The sequence below is a fragment of the Sorex fumeus genome, unplaced genomic scaffold (genome assembly GCF_029834395.1).
Source record: "Sorex fumeus unplaced genomic scaffold, SorFum_2.1 ptg000063l, whole genome shotgun sequence".
NCBI classification, from domain to species: Eukaryota; Metazoa; Chordata; class Mammalia; order Eulipotyphla; family Soricidae; genus Sorex; species Sorex fumeus.
This window is the reverse complement of record NW_026606120.1, coordinates 17,393,247-17,412,453: the sequence shown is the minus strand read 5'-3', so window position 1 is coordinate 17,412,453 and position 19,207 is coordinate 17,393,247. Positions and strand designations below refer to the sequence as shown.

The window sequence follows — 19,207 nt, the reverse complement described above, 5'->3', positions numbered from 1 at the left end:
TTAAAATAAAGGGTGTTGGGAGGATCCTCCCAGGATGGGAGAAGCATGCTGAAAGTAGACTATAGACTGAACATGATTGCCACTCAATGCGTCTTTTGCAAATCACAGCACCCGAAAAGAGAGACAGAACAAAAGGGAATGCCCTGCCACAGAGGCAGGGTGGGATGGTGGGATCGGGGGTGGGAGAGATACTGGGATCCGTGGTGGTGGGAAATGGGCACTGGTGGAGGGATGGGTATTTGATAGTTGTATAATTGAAACCCAAGCACAAAAATTTGTAAGTCTACAACTATACCTCATGGTGTCTCACTAATAAAAATTTTTTAAAAGTTATGTAAAAAATAAAATAAAATTATTTTTTAAATTTTATTTTCATAACGTTGTTCACAATAATGGATTACTCTCAATGTTTTAATCCCACCACCATTACACCTTCCCACCACCATTATTTCTAAGTTTACCACCAACACCACTCAAGCCTGCCCAACAGACTGATACTTTCTTTTGTAACGCTTATTATGAAAAGCAAGAGAAGTCACATGGCCACAGAAGTGGCTGCACGCTCCTGGAATCTAAAATTTTAAATAATTAGGGTTCGAAGAAATCTCTGCAGCGAGCTGCTCCGTTCTGAGATTCATTTTTGAGTCTCTGGATCATGGCCGTTACTGTGCTTAAGTGGCACCTGGAGGCAGTTCATAGGCATGACATACAGGTGGGGATATGGGAAGGAGCAGCTGTCCCTGATCCCTTGAGGACTAGAGTTAGCAGGCACTGGTCCCACATACCTGGGTTTTCCATTGGCTCTGGAATTCGTAGGGGGCAGGTGGAAGGACAACGCCTGCCCCTGTCTGAGGCACCCCGGTGAAATCGGCCTGGTGCAAGATCTGGAGACATCTCTTCAGCGAGCTGCTCAGTTCCGAGATTCATTTCTTGTCGGGAATGTTGAAGGGTAACACTTTAGGCTCCTCCCCAGCACCAGTAGCTTCTGGTGTGAAGTGGCTGAACCTGGATACATGCCTGATCATGTATTTGGTCCCTAGAAACAAGAGCAGTTCCTTGGGCACCATACCAGCTTTGTTCTACTCTCTCTAAGACTGTGATCAGTGTGGTGGAAATGAAGTATGTCCAGACTCTGTGGCACAGCTGAAATAAGGTGGTCAGAACTTTCTACTGCTCCTAAATGCTCCTTATTGGGCACGCAAAGTCCAGCATGCAGATATCAGAGCAGACCAGCTGCCCTGTAGGGGACGCAGACACAGAAGCGGGGCCTGTGCTCACTCCCATAGACTGGCCCATAACCTCCAGGTTGTTCCTGTTGGCGAGTCTCCTTGCCACCTGGCCCCACCCCAGCAAGGGGTGGGAGTTTAAACAACACTGGCCAGTCTGGAGAAAGCTCTCCTCTACACTGGGGACCACTGAGGAAGCCCCACAGTCACAGTCAGGGAGCTGAGGGATCCCTGGGCTCTCCTCCTCCATGGAGCATACCCTAGAGGGGCAGCCAGTCTGTGGAGCTGGGATGGATGGAGGAGGCTCTGAGGTGGTGGTACTAATAAAGGACCTGATAAAGTTGGAACAAGCATCTGGAAAGCCCTGGGGGTCTGGCTTTTACCTGTTAGAGCATGGGTGGCAGCTGGCTGAGACCAGCTCTTCATTCCTCTGAAGTGGGAGGGGATTGGGGGTAGGAAAGGGTCTAGCTGGGGCTTGGGAGGTATTAACACAGTCTGCTCCCAAGAAAAGGCACACCTCAAAGTCCCTGGAGAGGGGGCCATGTTTTGTCTGAACAGGATAAAGATTGAGGGATGCATTTTCATGTGAAAGGTGGGGGAACAAAGGTCCCAGTATCTGGCCTTGAGGATCCTTGAGCCCCAGAATAGTCTTGCTGTTTGTGTCACGTTCTTGGGATTGGGTTGGGTCAGACAAAAGCCATCCAAGAGCACATGAAGGCAAACCTGTCGCCCTGCCTGGCAAACTCTTGCAGGTGTTCCTTGTACTGTTGGTGCTTTGGCAGGTTTTAGTGCCCACCTTGCCCAGGTCCTGTGCTCCCTGTATGTGTTGTCTCCAAAAGGGGCAACCTGGGATAGGCTCCGGAAATGGCAGCAGCCTCTGCAGTCGCCAAAGCTCCCCATGTTCCACACCCCACAGTTGGAACAGCCCTGGTGAGGGTCCAAACTGCATGTCCAGTTGTGGGCTGGGTAAGCACTCGGGCACTGGATCATTGAAGGGAAATCAAAAACCTCACCAGAGCTAGGTGAGAAGAGTTTCCACAAACCTGTGTAAGCAGGTTCAAGCTGTGCAGAGGCTAGGGACTTACATGAGCAGATGGTCCACAGCTCTGGGCCAGAGGTGAGCTCCTGGCCAACCCTTACTTGATGGGGCAGGATCAAACCCAGGTTCTAGTAGAAACCTGATATGTGGATGACTCTAGGTATGGCCAGCCAGGTAGAGCCCAGTGATAATCCAGCCTTCTACAGAGGGGATTTGGTGTGGCCCCAAGAGCAGGGAATGTGTGCCCTGTGGCCAGACGTGCACTCCTGTCCTTTCTGCAAGTTGGCAGGCTGGGTTCTGGTGAGTGACCTGTACTCAATGCTGCCCAGCAGATACAGGGACTGGATACATGCCACCTGGTGGCTGCCTGCCAGGCTGCTTCATGCTGGCTCCAGAGCTCTATGGGTGGTAAATTGGACTTAGTTTGACCCCTCCACCCTGGAGAAGGAAGCAGTGCTATGGGCTTCAAAGGTGTTTCCAATGATCAGACACATTGACAAGGACAGCGGAAACAAAAATACACAAATGGGACTTCATAAAATTAAAAAGCTTCTGCCTAGCTAAAAACATGATCTACTATTAAAGGACACCAGACTGAATGGGGGATAATATTCACGTGCAACACATCAGGTAAATATTAATATCCAAGATCTATAACGCCCCCCAAATTCACAAACCCTATTAAAAATTGTGAGAGGAAAGAAATAGACACATCTCTAAAGTAGACTGATGACCATGAAATAACACATGAAAAAGGGTTCATTATCACTTATCGCTGGTCTCTGCTGGGCTGGTCTCTGCTGGGCTGGAGCGGTAGCACAAAATGGGTAGGGCATTTGCCTTGCACACGGCCGATCCGAGTTCGATTCCTCCACTCCTCTCGGAGAGCCCGGCAAGCTACCGAGAGTATCTCGCCCGCACGGCAGAGCCTGGCAAGCTACCCGTGACGTACTCGGTATGCCAAACATAGTAACAACAAAGTCTCCAATGGAGATGTTACTGGGCCCGCTCAAGCAAATCGATGAACAACGGGAGGACTGTGACTGTGACTGTGACGGCTGACCCAGGTTTGATTCCTCCGGAGAGCCTGGCAAGCTATTGAGAGTATCTCTTCCTCATGGCAGAGCCTGACAAGCTACCTGTGGCATATTCGATATGCCAAAAACAGTAACAAGTCTCACAATAGAGACATTACTGGTGCCCGCTCGAGCAAATTGATGAACAATGGGAGGACAGTGCTACAGTGCTATCACTTACTCTCAGGGAAATCCAAATCAAGATGATGATGAGATATCATATCACACAAAGGGAATGGCACCTATCAAAAAAAAAAAAACTGGGCACAATCTGTGCTGTTGTTGGGATGTGGTGGAAAAGGAATCCTTACCTGCTGTTGGTGGGAATGTTGCCTGGCTTAGCTCCTGTGGAAAACGGTTTGGAGGTTTCTCAGAAAAGTAAGAACAAAGCTGTCAGCAATATGATCCTGCAATGCTGCATTTTGCTATTACCCCCAAGACACAAAAACATTCATTCAAAAGAACAAATGCACACCATTATTCATTGCAATACTCAACACAATAGCTAGACATGGAACCAACTTAGGTATCCAACATGAGATAAGCAATTAATGAGAGTATGATATGCAAACACAATACAATACAATGCAACTATAACGAAAGGTGAAGTCATGCAGTTTGCCACAACTCGAATGGAACTGAAGTGAGTCAGAAGTAGGACAAATGCCACAGATAAATGTCACTTGTCTGTGGTATATAGAAGAACAGGGTAAAGAATGCAAGGTAACAAAGGGGATATGCCTAGATGACCCTTGGCCCTTGATTACACAAATAAGAAATAAATGGAAGGAATGAAACTGAGGGGAGTGAGAAGAAAAGAATGGAGGAGCGTAACAAGTGTAGGGGGCATGTACAGTAGTATAGAGGTGAGGTTTATCTGTATTTTTGTATTATACAGCTAACAACACTCTAAGCATAAGACTCAAACTACAACATCCAAGTTAAAAAAATATGCCTGTTCAGGGGTATGGTGCTGCCATCAGTCAACCTGCATCTGCGGGGAGAGTGCATCAGCAGCCTGATGGTGACTTTAGGCTTCCTGATACCCCAAAATTGCCTCTGTGCCTTTGACTGGACCCCAACAATGTGGGACCAAATTTGCCAAAAAATTAAATGACCAAAAGTTAATTATGTGGGAGCTATGCCCACAAATCACCTCCAGCTCAGCTATACAAGCTCATTGACCTTACTTCAGAGACCCATAAATAACTCTAGGAAGAAATCAAAAGCCACAATTAATCTCAGAACCACTCATGGCTGAACAGATGGGGGTAAATCATGTTAGCCTGAAGCACCCCCAAGCAGAGCCCCCAGCAGCTGCTTGCTTGGAAGCAATCCAAAATAGCCACCATACCCCTGACCTGACTTCACCATCTCAGGATGGACCTCACAAAGATAAAATCTGCTGAAAATTCTGGTATGTAGGTTTTCTGATGGAAATCTCCAGGCTTTCTCATAGTTGGGATGGGTTACCTCTCCCCACTTCCCAATACACATGGAAGCACCAGCATTCACCCCCCACGAACCAACTCCAGTGCCACCATGTCAGCTCTACTACAGACTTTGCTTAAGAGACCCATACATAAATCTTGAAAGATATCAAAAGTTGCAGTTAATCTCGGACCCAAACTTGGCTGAACATACCAGGATCGCCACCATACCCCTGGCTTGACTAAACCATCTCAGAATGAACCTCACCAAGACAGAACCTGCTGAAAATTTGGGTATGTGGGTTTTGTGACTGAAGTCGCCAGACTTTCTCAGTGTCTGGATGGGCTACCTGCCTTCACCTCCCTGTACTTCTGGAAGCCTCAGCAGTGACATCCACACCCCAAAGCTGCCACACAGTTAAAAAGATACTCCAGCCTTACTGAGTCAATAAAAATACTGAACTCCCTGAACAAACACCATGACCTCTGAGTACCTGTATTGCAAATCATAACACACAGAAGGAAAAGGAGAAAGAGAGCAAGAAGAAAAGTGCCTCCCATAGAGGGAGCTGGGGATGAGGGATGGGGCACTGGAGGGTGGTGGGAAGGAAACAGGGGACACTGGTGGTGGGAAATGTACACTGGTGGAGGGATGGGTGCTGGATCATTGTATGAATGAAATTCAATTATGAACAGATTTGTAATGGTCTATCTCATGGACATTCAATTAAAAAAATTTTTAAAAAGTAATGTGGAGTTCATGCCAATTCAATCAGCTTAATTAATGGCTGAATAAATAGCAGTACTCTTACATCACCGAGGTTGCTGCGGCCACAACGCAGAGTACTAACCACTATACCATCACGGCGCACCACCAGGAGTCACGGCAGAGCCTGGCAAGCTCCCTGTGAAGTATTCAATATGCCAAACACAGTAACAACAAAGTCTCCAATGGAGACGTTACTGGGCCCGCTCGAGCAAATCGACGAACAATGGGAGGGCCTTTACTTTACTTTACTTTACTTACTTTACTCTTACATGAAAAAATAATGATAATAATAAATTGTGCCTGTCAAGGAAACAGGCTGGGGGATGGAAGGAATCTTAGGGAAACTGGTGGAGGGAAGTCAACACCAGTGGTGAGATTGTATGGAACATTTTATACCTCAAAGTCAACTATGAATAACTACGTAAGTAACAGCGCCTTAATGCTGAACAAACTTTTTCTAAATTTAAAAAGGAAAGGAAAGAATAACTGTAAGCCTTAGCGGATCAAAGAACAAATATAATTTCATCATCATGGGGAATGAGCAGCTACCGCCAAACATCACCCTTAAAGTAGTGCCAGAAGGTTTCATACTTCTCTCACCACACTCAGTGGTTCATCATCCGAGGATGCCTAAGGACCACACACCTGTTTTTCTGAAGGAGGAGAGAGAGAGAGGCACATGGAGTTGATGGAGCCCCATGAGTGGAGCCATAGCTGTCAGCTGACCTGGCTGGGGAAGGTAGAACTTCACCCCCCCAGCCCCAGTGAAATCCACAGAGAGAGGGTAGGTTTGTGCCAACTATCAAGAGGGGCCACTGGACACAGACACTTGGCTCTGGACACTTTGCTGTGGCAGGTGTGTTCTTTCCCCCACTGCCCTCCCCTCTTCCCTGGGGATTTAGAGTCTGAGGTCAGAGGGAAACCCAGATGCTGTCCACCGACACCATAGACAGGGGCTGAGATGGGGAGAATTATGAACTCTGTGCTCAGGTTTGCCCTCCCTGCCCAGGGCTGTGGGTGGCTAGGGGAAGTTGTCTCTGGCTTGCCTTTCCCCTCCTCCAACCAGGACCCAAAAGAAACCCAGAAGTAAGGTCACAGCGACACCTTCTGGTATTGGAAAAAGAGGCGATTTAGAAATCACAAGCTGGCAAGGCTTCAAGAGAATGAACCTAGAGGAAACACATTCTTGTCAGTGCATATGAAACGTTGTTTCAAATAGGTTCAAATCAATCTTAGATCTCTACAAAAGTATCAATAATAATATAAACATTTAAGTGAACTTAAGCATCTTTTCCCATTACAAAGCTATGAAGGGAAAAAAAATCAACCCAAAAGCAAACAGTAAGAATCACACTATACAGAAGCAGAACAAGATTCTTCTGAATAGCTCTTGAAACAATGAGGAAATAAATAAGATATATGAACATTAACAAGAGACAAAGTAAAAATAAACTAGGACATGCAGCAAAGAAAGTGATGGGAATGAGGGAAGATCAAAGCGATACAGGCCTATCTTTAAAAAAAGAAAAGAAAAAGTAAGAAAGTCTCAAATAATCAATTTGAGCTCACATGTGAAGAATATGGAGATGGAAAGAAAAAATTAGCAGAAGGAAATGATAGGACCTTGATAATAAATAAACAAAAATTAAAATGACATAGGAGCCCAAATTATTTGAATCTCATTCCTAAAGTGTCTGGTGGGTGTGATGCAGAAACAAATTCTATCTCAGGCATTCTTCTTTTCCTAGGAACTCATAAATGACAAAGTAAGGGCCTTTGACTGTGAATTTCTGAGATATTCTCTCTTTACTTTTTTTGCTATTTTTTTCTCTTCCCTTTTAGTTTTTGGAACACACCCAGTGGTGCTCAGGGCCTACTCTAGGTTCTGTGCTCAGAAATCATTCCTGGCAGTGCTCAGAGGACCATAAATGTTTCCTGGATCAAAGCAGGATTTAGTCACATGCAAGCCTTTACCCCTGTACCTAGCTCTGGTTCTTCTTTGCTTTTTTCTTTTTTCCTTTTTTTTTGTTGGGTCACAGCCAGCGATGCACAGGGTTTATTCCTGGCTCATGCACTCAGGAATTACTCCTGGCGGTACTCAGAGAACCACATGGAATGCTGGGAATTGAACCCAGGTCAGCCACGTGTTAGGCAAACGCCCTACCCGCTGTGCTATTGCTCCAGCCCCACTTTTTTGCGTTTTAACATAGGTTTCGGCAGAGAAGATGAAAGACAGGGTGTTTCTGACATCAGCTGCCTCTGATCTCTCCTGTAGATTCATCTGACAGAAGAAACGTTTCACAGCAGAGGAAAATGTGAATTTCATTTTCTTGTGTCTTGTTTTCTAGTGTTATAATGGGTCTCAGGGAGCTGAGAGCTCAGATGGACACAAGGAGGACATGAAGTAAAGAACAGAAACATCACTGACCACACACGACAAGGAATAGGCTTTGCGACAGAAAATCAACAACAAATTGGAAAACTCTCCAAATCAGCATATATATTATTGAAGATTTCAAAAGGGGAGGAAAAAATACTACTGTAAGCCAAGAAAACCAGGAGGAAGAATCTAATTTCCAGACTTAGCAATTTATAAGAAATTTCTCCCAATCCTAGACTCATAAACAGAAAAACAAAATCAGTTTTGACACAGGTGTGAAAGTAAAATTCTTAGCGATGATAGAAAACACCAGATTAATAAGCTTAAAAATGAATAAACTGAACATCAATATTTAAATCTCATATTTTGAGTAAGACGGTTTTCATGGCAAGTGATCACCACGCCACAGTTTTCCATCTTTACAACTTCGTCTTATTGAGAATGATATTCTCCAAACGGGACTATACATGCTATGAAAATGAAATGTTATAGAAATGACTACTCACTAAATGACTAAGCAAAATCCACTTGACATCCTGTGATAGAATCAATGTTTTTTATACTGGATGTTAGTATATGTTACAACGGATTATACTGTTTTCCCTGATGATTCACTCACTAAGGATCTTTCAGATTATTTCCAATGAAAGTCATTACTGAAAAATTCTAAATGATACTGAAAATTATGGAATTGTCCCTTCTAATGGGTGAATTTTATGACACGAATTCTATCTCAGTTGAACTCTGTAACAAGCTGAGAAGCGTATCCCTTATCTAGCGGTGTGGCTTGCCCTTCCTGGGTTGAAGCATCCCCGTATAATCCTGCCTCCCTGGGTCCCTCCTCTCGGCTCGCTCCTGGGGTCTCCCGTTCTGCTCCAACGTTCTCATCTCAGGATGGATCCATCCCGCAGCTCCAGCTGCGCCTGAGGCCCCGACTCAACTCGGAGCTCGACCTCTCCAGCCCAGATCTCTTCCAAAAGCCACCTGGAGTTCCGAGGTCCCTCCCTTGAGTGAGTAGAAGCACTCAGCTGCTCCATGGACCCTGCTCCAACACTCCAGGGCCTGACCTGGTCAGAGTGGGGCCAAGGTGGGGTGTGAGAGCTCGGGTCCGAGGGGATTAGGGCGGGGTCAGTGCGGGGCCAGCGCAGGGACAGCGCAGGGGCAGGACGAGGTCAAGGAGGGCTCAGGAGAGAGCTGTGTCCAAGGAGGAGGGTGGGATTAGAGAGGTCATGTATGTCTTAGGGTCAGGGGGCAGTGTCAGGGTGGGGTCAGAGGACAGAGGGGCGGGGCCACTCTGGCCCTGGGCACAGAACCAGGAAGCCCCTGCAGGAAGTCCCGCCCCCAAAGCCCGCGGGCCCAGGAGGTGCCTGGGGCGCCCTGGGCGCAGGTGAGCGGATGGCCGGTGGGCAGGGAACAGCCCTGAGTGGACTGGCCCAGCCTGTTTGTTCCTCGCGGTGTTCCCCAGTCTTCGTGCGGGCAGCCAGCCACTGCGTCCACGCGGTTGGGGCACCCGGCCCGCCCTGTCCAGGCCCCACGGCCCACCACCGCCCCTCCCGAGACAGCGGGGAGGTGGAGGCGGGATACGAGGACAGCCCCGCACACAAAGCTGGTGTCTGGGCCCGGGGTGGGAGTGGGGTGGGGGGCGCTGTGGGCATGGGGTCGCCGGGATGCGGCTGGAACCAGCTGTGGCCACCACATCCCTTCCGCGTCCTCCCACGGGGCTTGCTCACGCGTCTGTGCTGTCCAGGTTCCTGCTGCCCAGGCAGCGGGCAGGGACATCAGACACCAAGCTGCCCTGTGGCTCTGGGCTGGTTGAGCCCTGCTCCTGGCTTTCCCACCGAGAAGTGGTCAAGGGTCTACCGGAGAGGAAACGGGGACCTCCCTGTCTCCCGCACGGCATCGGGCTGGTCTCCACAGTGTGCGGGAAGCCCAGGGGCGTAGGAATGATCACTGGTGGCCAGGAGGCCGTGGAGGGCCAGTGGCCATGGCAGGCCAGCCTGCAGTACCGGGGCATTCATCCCTGTGGAGCTGTGCTCATTGATTCCCACTGGGTGTTCTCTACCGCCCACTGCTTTCCAAAGTGAGTTGTTTCTTGGGTCCTTGCAGCTGGGCTGGCAGGGGAGAGGGTTAAAAGATTAGAGCCCCCGCATCCTCAAGGCTGTGTGCTGGGATAATCTGTGTCATTCTAGTCCAAGTCTTTCTGCCTGTGACCTGTCCTCTCCTGTATTGTCCTCACTCCTCACCTGACTTTGCTCATCTTCCATCCTCATCCCTGTGCCTTCCCCCGACACAGGTATGCCCCCGAGATGGCAGTGTTCATCCTGCCTCCCAGGTGCAATGAGAGCTGGCTCTTTGTCACCTCACACCAGCCAGGGCTTACATCAATGTCCCTGCAATCCTGGTTGGCAGAGAGAAGCTGGAACCTGTTATGCAGGGTCAGATGCTGGTGTTCTGCATGTCTCTGGCCTGGGGTCTCTGCTCACCACAGGTCTATTGGCCAGCTGCATGGACACTAGATATGGAGTCCGTGACCTTGAACAAGAACAGAGCTGCTCTCTGTCCTGGATCTGGTTGGCTGTTCCTATAGGTTTGGGAGGGGCAGTAACCAGGAGCTGGATCTTCGGTACATAGAGAACCACAAGCATCTGCTCTGTGCTGTGTCCCATTTGAGACTCACTATGGATTAGGTTGGCTTGACCCACCTCACTGTGTCTCCATTTAGTCAGAGCCAAAGTTCCCCCTGTGGATGAGCAGGGCTGACACCACTGGAGTGTGGAAGTCAGATGAGAAGGCTCCTGTGGGCACAGGTCAGCTTGTGGAAGCAAGAGATTGGTCACCGACTGTGTGGGGAGGAATTTCCAGGTGGTGGAGTGGAAGGTGGGATGTTTCCTCCCTCATGGTCAGAACACAGGACATCCTGCACACATGGTCTCCCACTGACCAATGATTTTGTGCAGTTTTAGAACAGGTAAACAGTTTTAGAGTACCAAGAAGGAAGTGAGGGGCGGGAGCGATAACACAGTGGGTAGGGTGTTTGCCTTACACGTGGCCAACCCGGGTTCGATCCCCAACATCCCATATGGTCCCCTGAGCACCGCCTGGAGTAATTCCTGAGTGCAGAGCCAGGGGTAATCCCTGTGCATTGCCGGGTGTGACCCAAAAATCAAATAAAAATTAAAATAAAAAATAAAAAAGAAGGAAGTGAGAGAAAGTGGTGCTAGAGCAGTTTGGTCATAAGGCGGGTCAAGAGCCAAGACGGAGTCAGGGCTCTCTGCATGTGCCCAAGGAAGGTCAGGATTGTCTAGCCTCATGGGGGCCTCCAGCCCTCTGTGATCCCTTCCTCCAGTAGTGGGTGTGTGCTGAGTTGTGAGTAAAACCGCCGCTGGTCTCCAGAGAGAAGGGATGACAGAAAGGGAGAGTCGTGTGGGGTGGTGCAGACAAGGCAGTGCTGGGGGTCAGATGATGGTGTAGAGGCGCAAGCTGCCATATGCAGAAGATAATGACTGTCACCTTCCCTCCTGTAGGAAGTCTCATGCCCCTGCGGATTACTGGGTGTTTGGGGGAAGTACGCAGCTCTACCAGGACACCCAATACGCCAGGAGGGTGACTGTGAGCTGCATTATCATCCATCCAGACTTTAAGAATCTCCACCATTTTGCAACGGTGTTACAACTGCACCAACCTGTGAACTTCAGCTCCTATATCATTCCTGTCTGCCTTCCAACCCCTGGCATGGAGCTGCCCCTTGGCACATCTTGTTGGATAACTGGCTGGGGAAAGCTCACCGAGAACAGTGAGTGGCTATGGTGTGGGTGTGGGTGGGAGATGGGGAATGGGATTCTAGCTCATCAAAATCTCTAATTAGCATGGAGGCCAGTGGACCTTGTCCCTCTGTGCGTCATTTCCAGAGAGCTGGACTCTTCTAGTTCCTCTTGTGAAAAATGTGTCCTTTTGAAAGCTTCAAAGTTACTCAAATTCTGGGGTCCTTTGGTTTTTGGAGTCAGGAATCTGGATCTCAAAGTTTCTCTGGTTTGGGTGTCGAAATTTAACTGATAAATTAATTGATTTAGGGTTTCTCAAAAATGCTGTTTAGGTGGCCTGAGAACTCCTCTCAGTGATGTATGGCCTACCCACTCAGATTGAGGATGCAGTGTTGTTAGGTCCTGCAGGCCACCCCACTGATGCTGGGGAAACCTCTGGGCCACATCTGGTTGTGCTCAAGGGCCAGTAAGGCTTAATCTTGATGCTCAGGGAACATGTCATGCCAGAGATATGACTGGCAATGATTTTGTGAGAAGCATGTATTTCACACTTCTGTTATCTTCTAGCCCCTTGGTTCTAATATTTCAATTTGATGTAGATCAGACATGACTTTGTGAAATGAATTTGTCTGAGTGTTTCTCTTTCTACTGTGAAATACCTTGATTTTTCCATGGCCATAGACGGAACACGTAAAGTAAAGTAAAGGCCCTCCCATTGTTCAAGATTTGCTCGAGCGGGCCCAGTAACGTCTCCATTGGAGACTTTGTTGTTACTGTGTTTGGCATATCGAATACGTCACGGGGAGCTTGCCAGGCTCTGCCGTGCGGGCGAGATACTCTCGGTAGCTTGCCGGGCTCTCCGAGAGGGGCGGAGGAATCGAACTCGGGTCGGCCATGTTGGCTGCGTGCAAGGCAAACGCTCTACCACTGTGATATCGCTCCAGAAGGAACACGTAAAAGTAAGAAAAAAGCTCTTGAAGAACCTTGGGGAAGAACGATCATGGCCTGAAATTATCTCAGCTCCATCACCTAAGTTTTGTTCTTCTCCTAACCTGTGTCTCCTATCTGCCTCTTGGATTTGTTAGGTGAATGGAGATATAGGGTGAATACAGGGCAAAACTTTGTGGAGGTTTTTAGTTAAATTAGAAATATAAACATTGAGTATAAACATAAACTTGTTCAGAGAAGTATGTTTATACTTTAGTGAAATGTTGATGGCATACTGATTAGGGAAAAGGAAATGTTTATTTGCCTTTTACATATTTTTATTTTTATAAAGTTGTTCACAATAATTTATTACATTAAATATTCCAACACCAATCCCACCTCCATACACTTTCTCACCACCATTATTTTGAATTTTCCTTCTTTCTTTCTTTCTTTCTTTCTTTCTTTCTTTCTTTCTTTCTTTCATCTGTCTGTCTTTTTTTCTTTCTTTCTTACTTTCCTTTTCTTTTTGGGTCACACCCAGCAATGCTCAGGGGGTTGCTCCTGGCTCTGCATTCAGGAATTATTCCTGGCGATGCTCGGTGGAACATATGGGATGCTAGGAATCGAATGTGGGTCAGCCGCGTGAAAGAAAAATGCCTTCCAGCCCCTAACGGCCTTTATTTATTTATTTATTTATTTTATTAGTGAATCACCTTGAAGTACAGTTATAGACTTACAAATTTTTGTGCTTGGGTTTCAGTTATACAATGATCAAGAACCCATCCCTCCACCAGTGCCCATTTTCCACCACCACGGGTCCCAGTATCCCTCCCATCCCCGACCCCCCCATACCACCCTGCCTCTGTAGCAGGGCATTCCCTTTTGTTCTCTCTCTCCTTTTGGGTGCTGTGGTTTGCCAGAGAGGCATTGAGTGGCAATTGTGTTTGGTCTATAGTCTACTTTCAGCATGATTCTCACATCCTGGGAGGATCCTCTTAACACCCTTTATTTGGTGCTCCCTTCTCTATCTGAGCTTTCTTTTCCCCTAGCACGTGTGACTGGCCTCCAAGTCATGGAGCAAAATTCCTGGTATTAATCTCGGCCACTCTTGGGTGTTAGTCTCCTATTTTGTTACTTTATGTTCCCCAGATGAATGCAATCTTTCTGTGTCTATCCCTCTCTTTCTGACTCATTTTGCTTAAAATGATACTTTTCATTTATTACCACTTGTATGTAAATTTCATGATTCATCTTTTCCAACAGCTACATAGTACTCCATTGTGTAAATGTACCAAAGATTCTTCAACCAGTCATCTGTTCTCGGGCACTCAGGTTTTTTTCAGATTCTGGCTATTGTAAAGAGTGCTACAATGAACAAACAAGTGCAGATGTCACTTCGACTATACGTTTTTGCCTCTCTGGGACATATTCCCAGGAATGGTACAGCTGGGTCAAATGGGAGCTCAATTTCTAATTTTTTGAGAATCATCCATACTGTTTTCCAAAAGGGTTGAACCAGTCGGCATTCCAACCAGCAGTAAAGGAGGGTCCCTTTCTCGCCACATCCGCACCAGCACTGGTTGCTTTTGTTCTTTTGGATGTGGGCCCGTCTCTGTGGTGTGAAATGATATCTCATTGTTGTTTTGATCTGCATCTCCCTGATGATTAACGGTGTAGAGCATTTTCTCATGTGCCTTTTAGTCATTCAGATTTTTTTTTGAGAAAGTTTTTGTTCCTTTCATTGCCCCATTTTTGATGGGGTTGGATGTTTTCTTCTTGTGGAGTTCAACCAGTATTTTGTATATCCTTGATATCAACCCTTGTCAGATGTGAGTTCAGCCAATATTCTTTCCCATTCTGTAGACTGTCTTTGTATTTTGGTCACTGTTTCTTTTGAGGTGAAGAAGCTTCTTAGTTTAAGATCGTCCCATTTGTCTATCTCTGTTTTCACTTGCTTGGCCAGTGGCGTGACATCTTTGAAGATACCATTAGCTTCTGATCTGCTGCCACCATCCCTCGCTCTACCTTTTCCGAGTCTCCTCCTCCTCCTCGCCCTTTGTTTCTTCGATCCCCACACCCAGTTGTGTCTCCATTCTGCCCCCATCACTCTGTGGTCTGTTTCCTTGTCAGCTGTGATCTTGCCCAGGCCGCAAGAGTCCCCAACTCTTCTCGCCAATATAAGGGAGGGCTGTTGGCCCTGTTTCCTGGTCATAGGATTGGCCACTGGCCTTCTCTGCTCTTCTCCTGCTCCCTTCCTGCTAACAACTGGATCACAAGACCCCAGGACCTGATTTTATCTTCCCCTGGTGAGAATGGTTAGAACCCACAGATCTCATAGTGCCTTTCTGTAAATATTCTCCCAAATCTCAGGTCTTTGGAACTCTTCCTCCATCTATGATGTCTGACATTCTCTTGTAGCCCCTCTGTTGAATTCACAGTCAGTGCTGTCTTTTCTTCATAGTACTTCAAGACCCGCCAGGCTGCAGATCTACTTCTCCATGGTTGGCTGACCAGTATAATCCCTAACTGCCTTCCTTGCTCCCCACAATGCTTCTGCTTTTCCTACCACACTGGACCCTCCTCTTTGTACCCTCTCCTCCCTTGACTCCAGGATCACAAGGTCATTTTCAGTTTCTTGCTTGGAATCCCAGCTCAGCAAAGCCTTCTTCCGGCAGCCATGAGCAACGCCCCTCCCTTCTAGACAGCTCCCATCTCTTATGAGATTTGATTGCACGTGTCAATCTGAGAGAGGTTTCTGGTCTTCTCTGTATGTGCCTGTGTGCCTTAAAGCTCCAGTACTAGGAATCACACAAAGGTACTCAGGGAGCATTTGTCTGCAGTGTGGTTAGAGGAGCCTCAGAGCTATAGTTCCTGCTCCCCAACTCCCCTGCCTAGATGAACCTTTCACTTTGATGCAATAAGAGGGGTTCTGCCCACACTGGTTTCCCTGAGATTATTTCAGGATGCTTTGTGGTGACGAGGCCCCCACCCCTCAGGCCCCAGCATTATAGAGTTTCTCCACCACACCTAGGTAGGAGCATTTTCCAAAGATTCTGAACATTTTTTAAGAAACCCATAGGCTGAAGTGACTGAGAGGAAGGATTCTAGGTGGTGCATACTGCTGTAATCAGCTTTCTGAAAAGCCTAGGGTCTATAGTGGCTTCAGACACCCAGTGCCTCTCACAGGCTCAGTCTCTCGGCCCTTATTCATTAACCATCACTTCTGATGCTGAGTTAGTACAAGGTCCTTGGCCAGTGGCCAAGTTTAACTGCATGATTGATAGATTTCCATCTGTGACTGTCCCAAGGATCAATTTGGAGCTTCCTAGTGCAGGATGGTAGTTCCGACCCCTGACTCTAGAACTATATCAGGACACTGGCATCAGGATCATCCCAGGGGACCACAGAAAACACCCAAACAGCCGTGCCCAATAACCTGCCCTTATAATTAGAATTCTGAGCCCCACCTCAATTGTCCACACTTATTGCCCTCTCTTTTTTTAGGGTGATTCTGGAGGCCTTCTGGTCTTTGACTTCTCCAAGAGTTGGGTTCTTCTGGGGTTGGCCAGTTGGGGCCTGGACTGCCAGCGTCCCATATCCCTCAGTGTCTTCACCAGTGTTGCCCATTTCATCAAGTGGATCGTCCAGATCCAGAGACTTGTGCCTCTTCCTGTTTCCTTGTCTGCTCCTCCTGAGGTCCCATTTCTATATGAATCCTAGCCAGTTTCCAGCTCATCGATATTAACCCTCAGACCTCTACAGCTCTGGCTCCTGTTGCTTTTAGTGCTTCAGATCCTGTGGCAGGACCTGCAGTGACCGAAGAACATTCTGTCCCTGCTCTTTGCCCCAGTCCTCAGCATTCTTACTGGAGCCTCACACTTGCCACCATCTCTGTGGTTCTGTCCATCTGTTATGATCCCAAACCCAAGCCTGGAAAAGCAAAGCAAAACCAAATAAAGGCTCACCTTGCTCTGAAATTGGTGCATGTCCCTTCCTGTGGACTGGTCATCTGAACCCCTGGTCAAGGAAAGAGGCCTGGCAGGAAGGCTGACTGGCAGGAGGGCAGGCCACTGAGGCCACTGGGCACCTGCTGAAAGAGTTGTCTGTGTCCACGTTGGTAGACTCTCCTCTGTGTCGAAGGTGAGCATATCTTCCCAGATGATTATCAATCTCTGCCATCTCTCAGAAACAATAGGACAGGCCCATAACGCAAATGATGGAGACATCTCTGGAACCTGGAGGTCTGAGATGCAGGGGCAGCAGGGCTGATCGCACTCGAGGCCTCTCCACTTCATGTGTGTGTGCCTCTGTGTGAGTCCGTGTCTCTTCTCATCAGGAAATCAGTCCTGTTGGGTTTGGGTATACATTAGTGATCTCTTTCCTGTTAATCACCCCTTTGAAAGAACTGACCTCCATGGGTCTGGGAGCTCTTAGAGCTGTTTGGGGGCATGTTCAGCATGCACCATTGGGTGCAGCCCTGGAGGCACCCTGGCACTGAATTGCCATTGAATTGGCCAAGAAATGCCAGTGATGAAGTTTACATAGGTGTGCATAGATTTATCCCTCAGATGTGGCATATAAAGAGTTGTAATAAGGAAATAATAAATGCCAGAGACAATAAAAACTAAGGAAGAGTTTAGAGAGTGGAGTTTCCTGGGTGGCAGGGGAAGATGGTCTGGGGGAGAGGGGACTGGAGCCATGGCGGGGGAGAGCCATGGCTGGGCACTCTGGTGCTGGTGTGGTGAAGGGACACTGTGTCCATGGACCCCTACCACTGTAGCAGTGGGCAGTGCTGAAAGGAGGTAAAGGGATACTCATGATACCCTTTCAGTAACAGTATTGCAAACCACACTGCCTAAAAGGGAAATGAGAGGGGGTGGGGGGGAGACAGACAGACAGACAGACAGACAGGCGCTCTTGTGCTGGTGTGTAGGACACTGTGTCCATGGTCCCCTATCACTGTAGCAGTGGGTAGTGGGCACTGGGTGCTCTGGTGCTGGTGTGTAAGACACTGTGTTCATGGACCTCCATCACTGTAGCAGAGGGCGGTGGGCACTCTGGTGCTGGTGTGGTGGAGAGACACTCTGTCCATGAAACCCTATCGCAGTTGCATTAGAAATCATGGTACCGAATGTTTTAGAAATATAAAGAATCCCTCATGGTGCCCCCAGACCTCCTGAGCGTTCCTTGAGAAGACCCCCCCACCAACCCCAAGAGACTCCCTGAAACCAGCCCAATGGCTGCACATGCGTACTGAGGGGCGCAAAGGCCATGTGCTGCCAGACACACGCCCAGCCCAGCACCACTTTCAGGGGGGTGTCCTGTCCTCCGGCAGGCCCAGCAGCCAACATAGCCTTCCAGGGGAGCACAGCCGAGGTGCCCCGGCCTCTGCCCAGGCGCAGCACCCGCAGAGGGGCAGTCCTGTATGGGCCAGCAGACGGGCACCTTCTGAGGCAATAAGGCCCCAGGAGGCCCCAGACGTCTGCCAGGGTTTAGCACCAGTGCAGGGTAAGCTCACAAGTTTGGTCCCCGGGACAGCGTATGTTCACTGGAGCAGTCAAGAGTGACTCCTCAGCGGGGCTGGAGCAATAGCACAGCGGGTAGGGCATTTGCCAACCCGGGTTCGATTCCCAGAATTTCATATGGTCACCTGAGCACCGCCAGGGGTGATTCCTGAGTGCAGAGCCAGGAGTAACCCCTGTGCATGGCCGTGTGAGACCCAAAAAGCTTCCTCTCCTTCAAACAGAAAACAAACAAATAAACAAACAGAAACAAAGAGTGACTCCTCAGTACAGAGCCATGAGGAGCCTGAGCACTTCTGGGTGTGACCCAACTGCCCCCAAATTGTTTTAATAATTCTGTTTGGGGGGTACATGTTATTCACTTTCATCCCCACTAACGTGTCCAAACACCTCTGCCACTGCCTTTTTGTAATTTCTAGTTTTTCCCTTCTCTCTCTGCAATGTAATTTTACGTGAACTCAAATTCACTAAATATTTTAAGAAACACATTTTATGCTTAACTTTTCATTAGTAATAGCACCGTACCACTGTCTTCCCGTTGTTCATCGATTTGCTTGAGCAGGCACCAGTAATGTCTCACAACAAATGTGAGACTTGTTGTTACTGTGTTTGGCATATCGAATGTGCCACGGGGAGCTTGCCAGGCTCTGCCATGTGGGCGAAATACTCTCGGTAGCTTGCCGGGCTCTACTAGGGGCGGAGGAATCGAACCTGGGTCGGCTGTATGCAAGGCAAACACCCTACCCACTGTGCTATTGCTCCAGCCCTCATTAATAGTAGCACTGTCCTCCCGTTGTTCATCGATTCACTCAAGCGGGCACCAGTAATGTCTCACAACAAATTGTGAGACTTGTTGTTACTGTTTTCGGCATATTTAATACGTCATGGGGAGCTTGCCAGGCTTTGCCCAGTGGGCAAGATTCTCTTGGTAGCTTGCTGGGTTCTCCGAGAGGGGCGGGGGAATCGAACCCGGGTCAGCCATGTTGGCCGCCTACAAGGTAAACGCCTTACCCACTGTGCTATTGCTCCAGCCCGTTAATAGTGATAAGTGCAGAGAATTAAAATGTTTAACAC

At 48.2% G+C, this 19,207-nt stretch overlaps 1 protein-coding gene across 1 annotated transcript; it reads left to right on the top strand.

Moving 5' to 3' along the window:
* Positions 1-2,090: 2,090 nt before the first annotated feature.
* LOC130034931 (putative serine protease 47) lies at positions 2,091-16,331 on the top strand. The gene is made up of 4 exons (XM_056126443.1): positions 2,091-2,192; positions 9,774-10,000; positions 11,445-11,706; positions 16,116-16,331. Exons 1-4 carry the CDS (start codon positions 2,091-2,093, stop codon positions 16,329-16,331), a joined length of 807 nt encoding a protein of 268 aa, XP_055982418.1.
* The last annotated feature ends 2,876 nt before the right edge of the window (positions 16,332-19,207 follow it).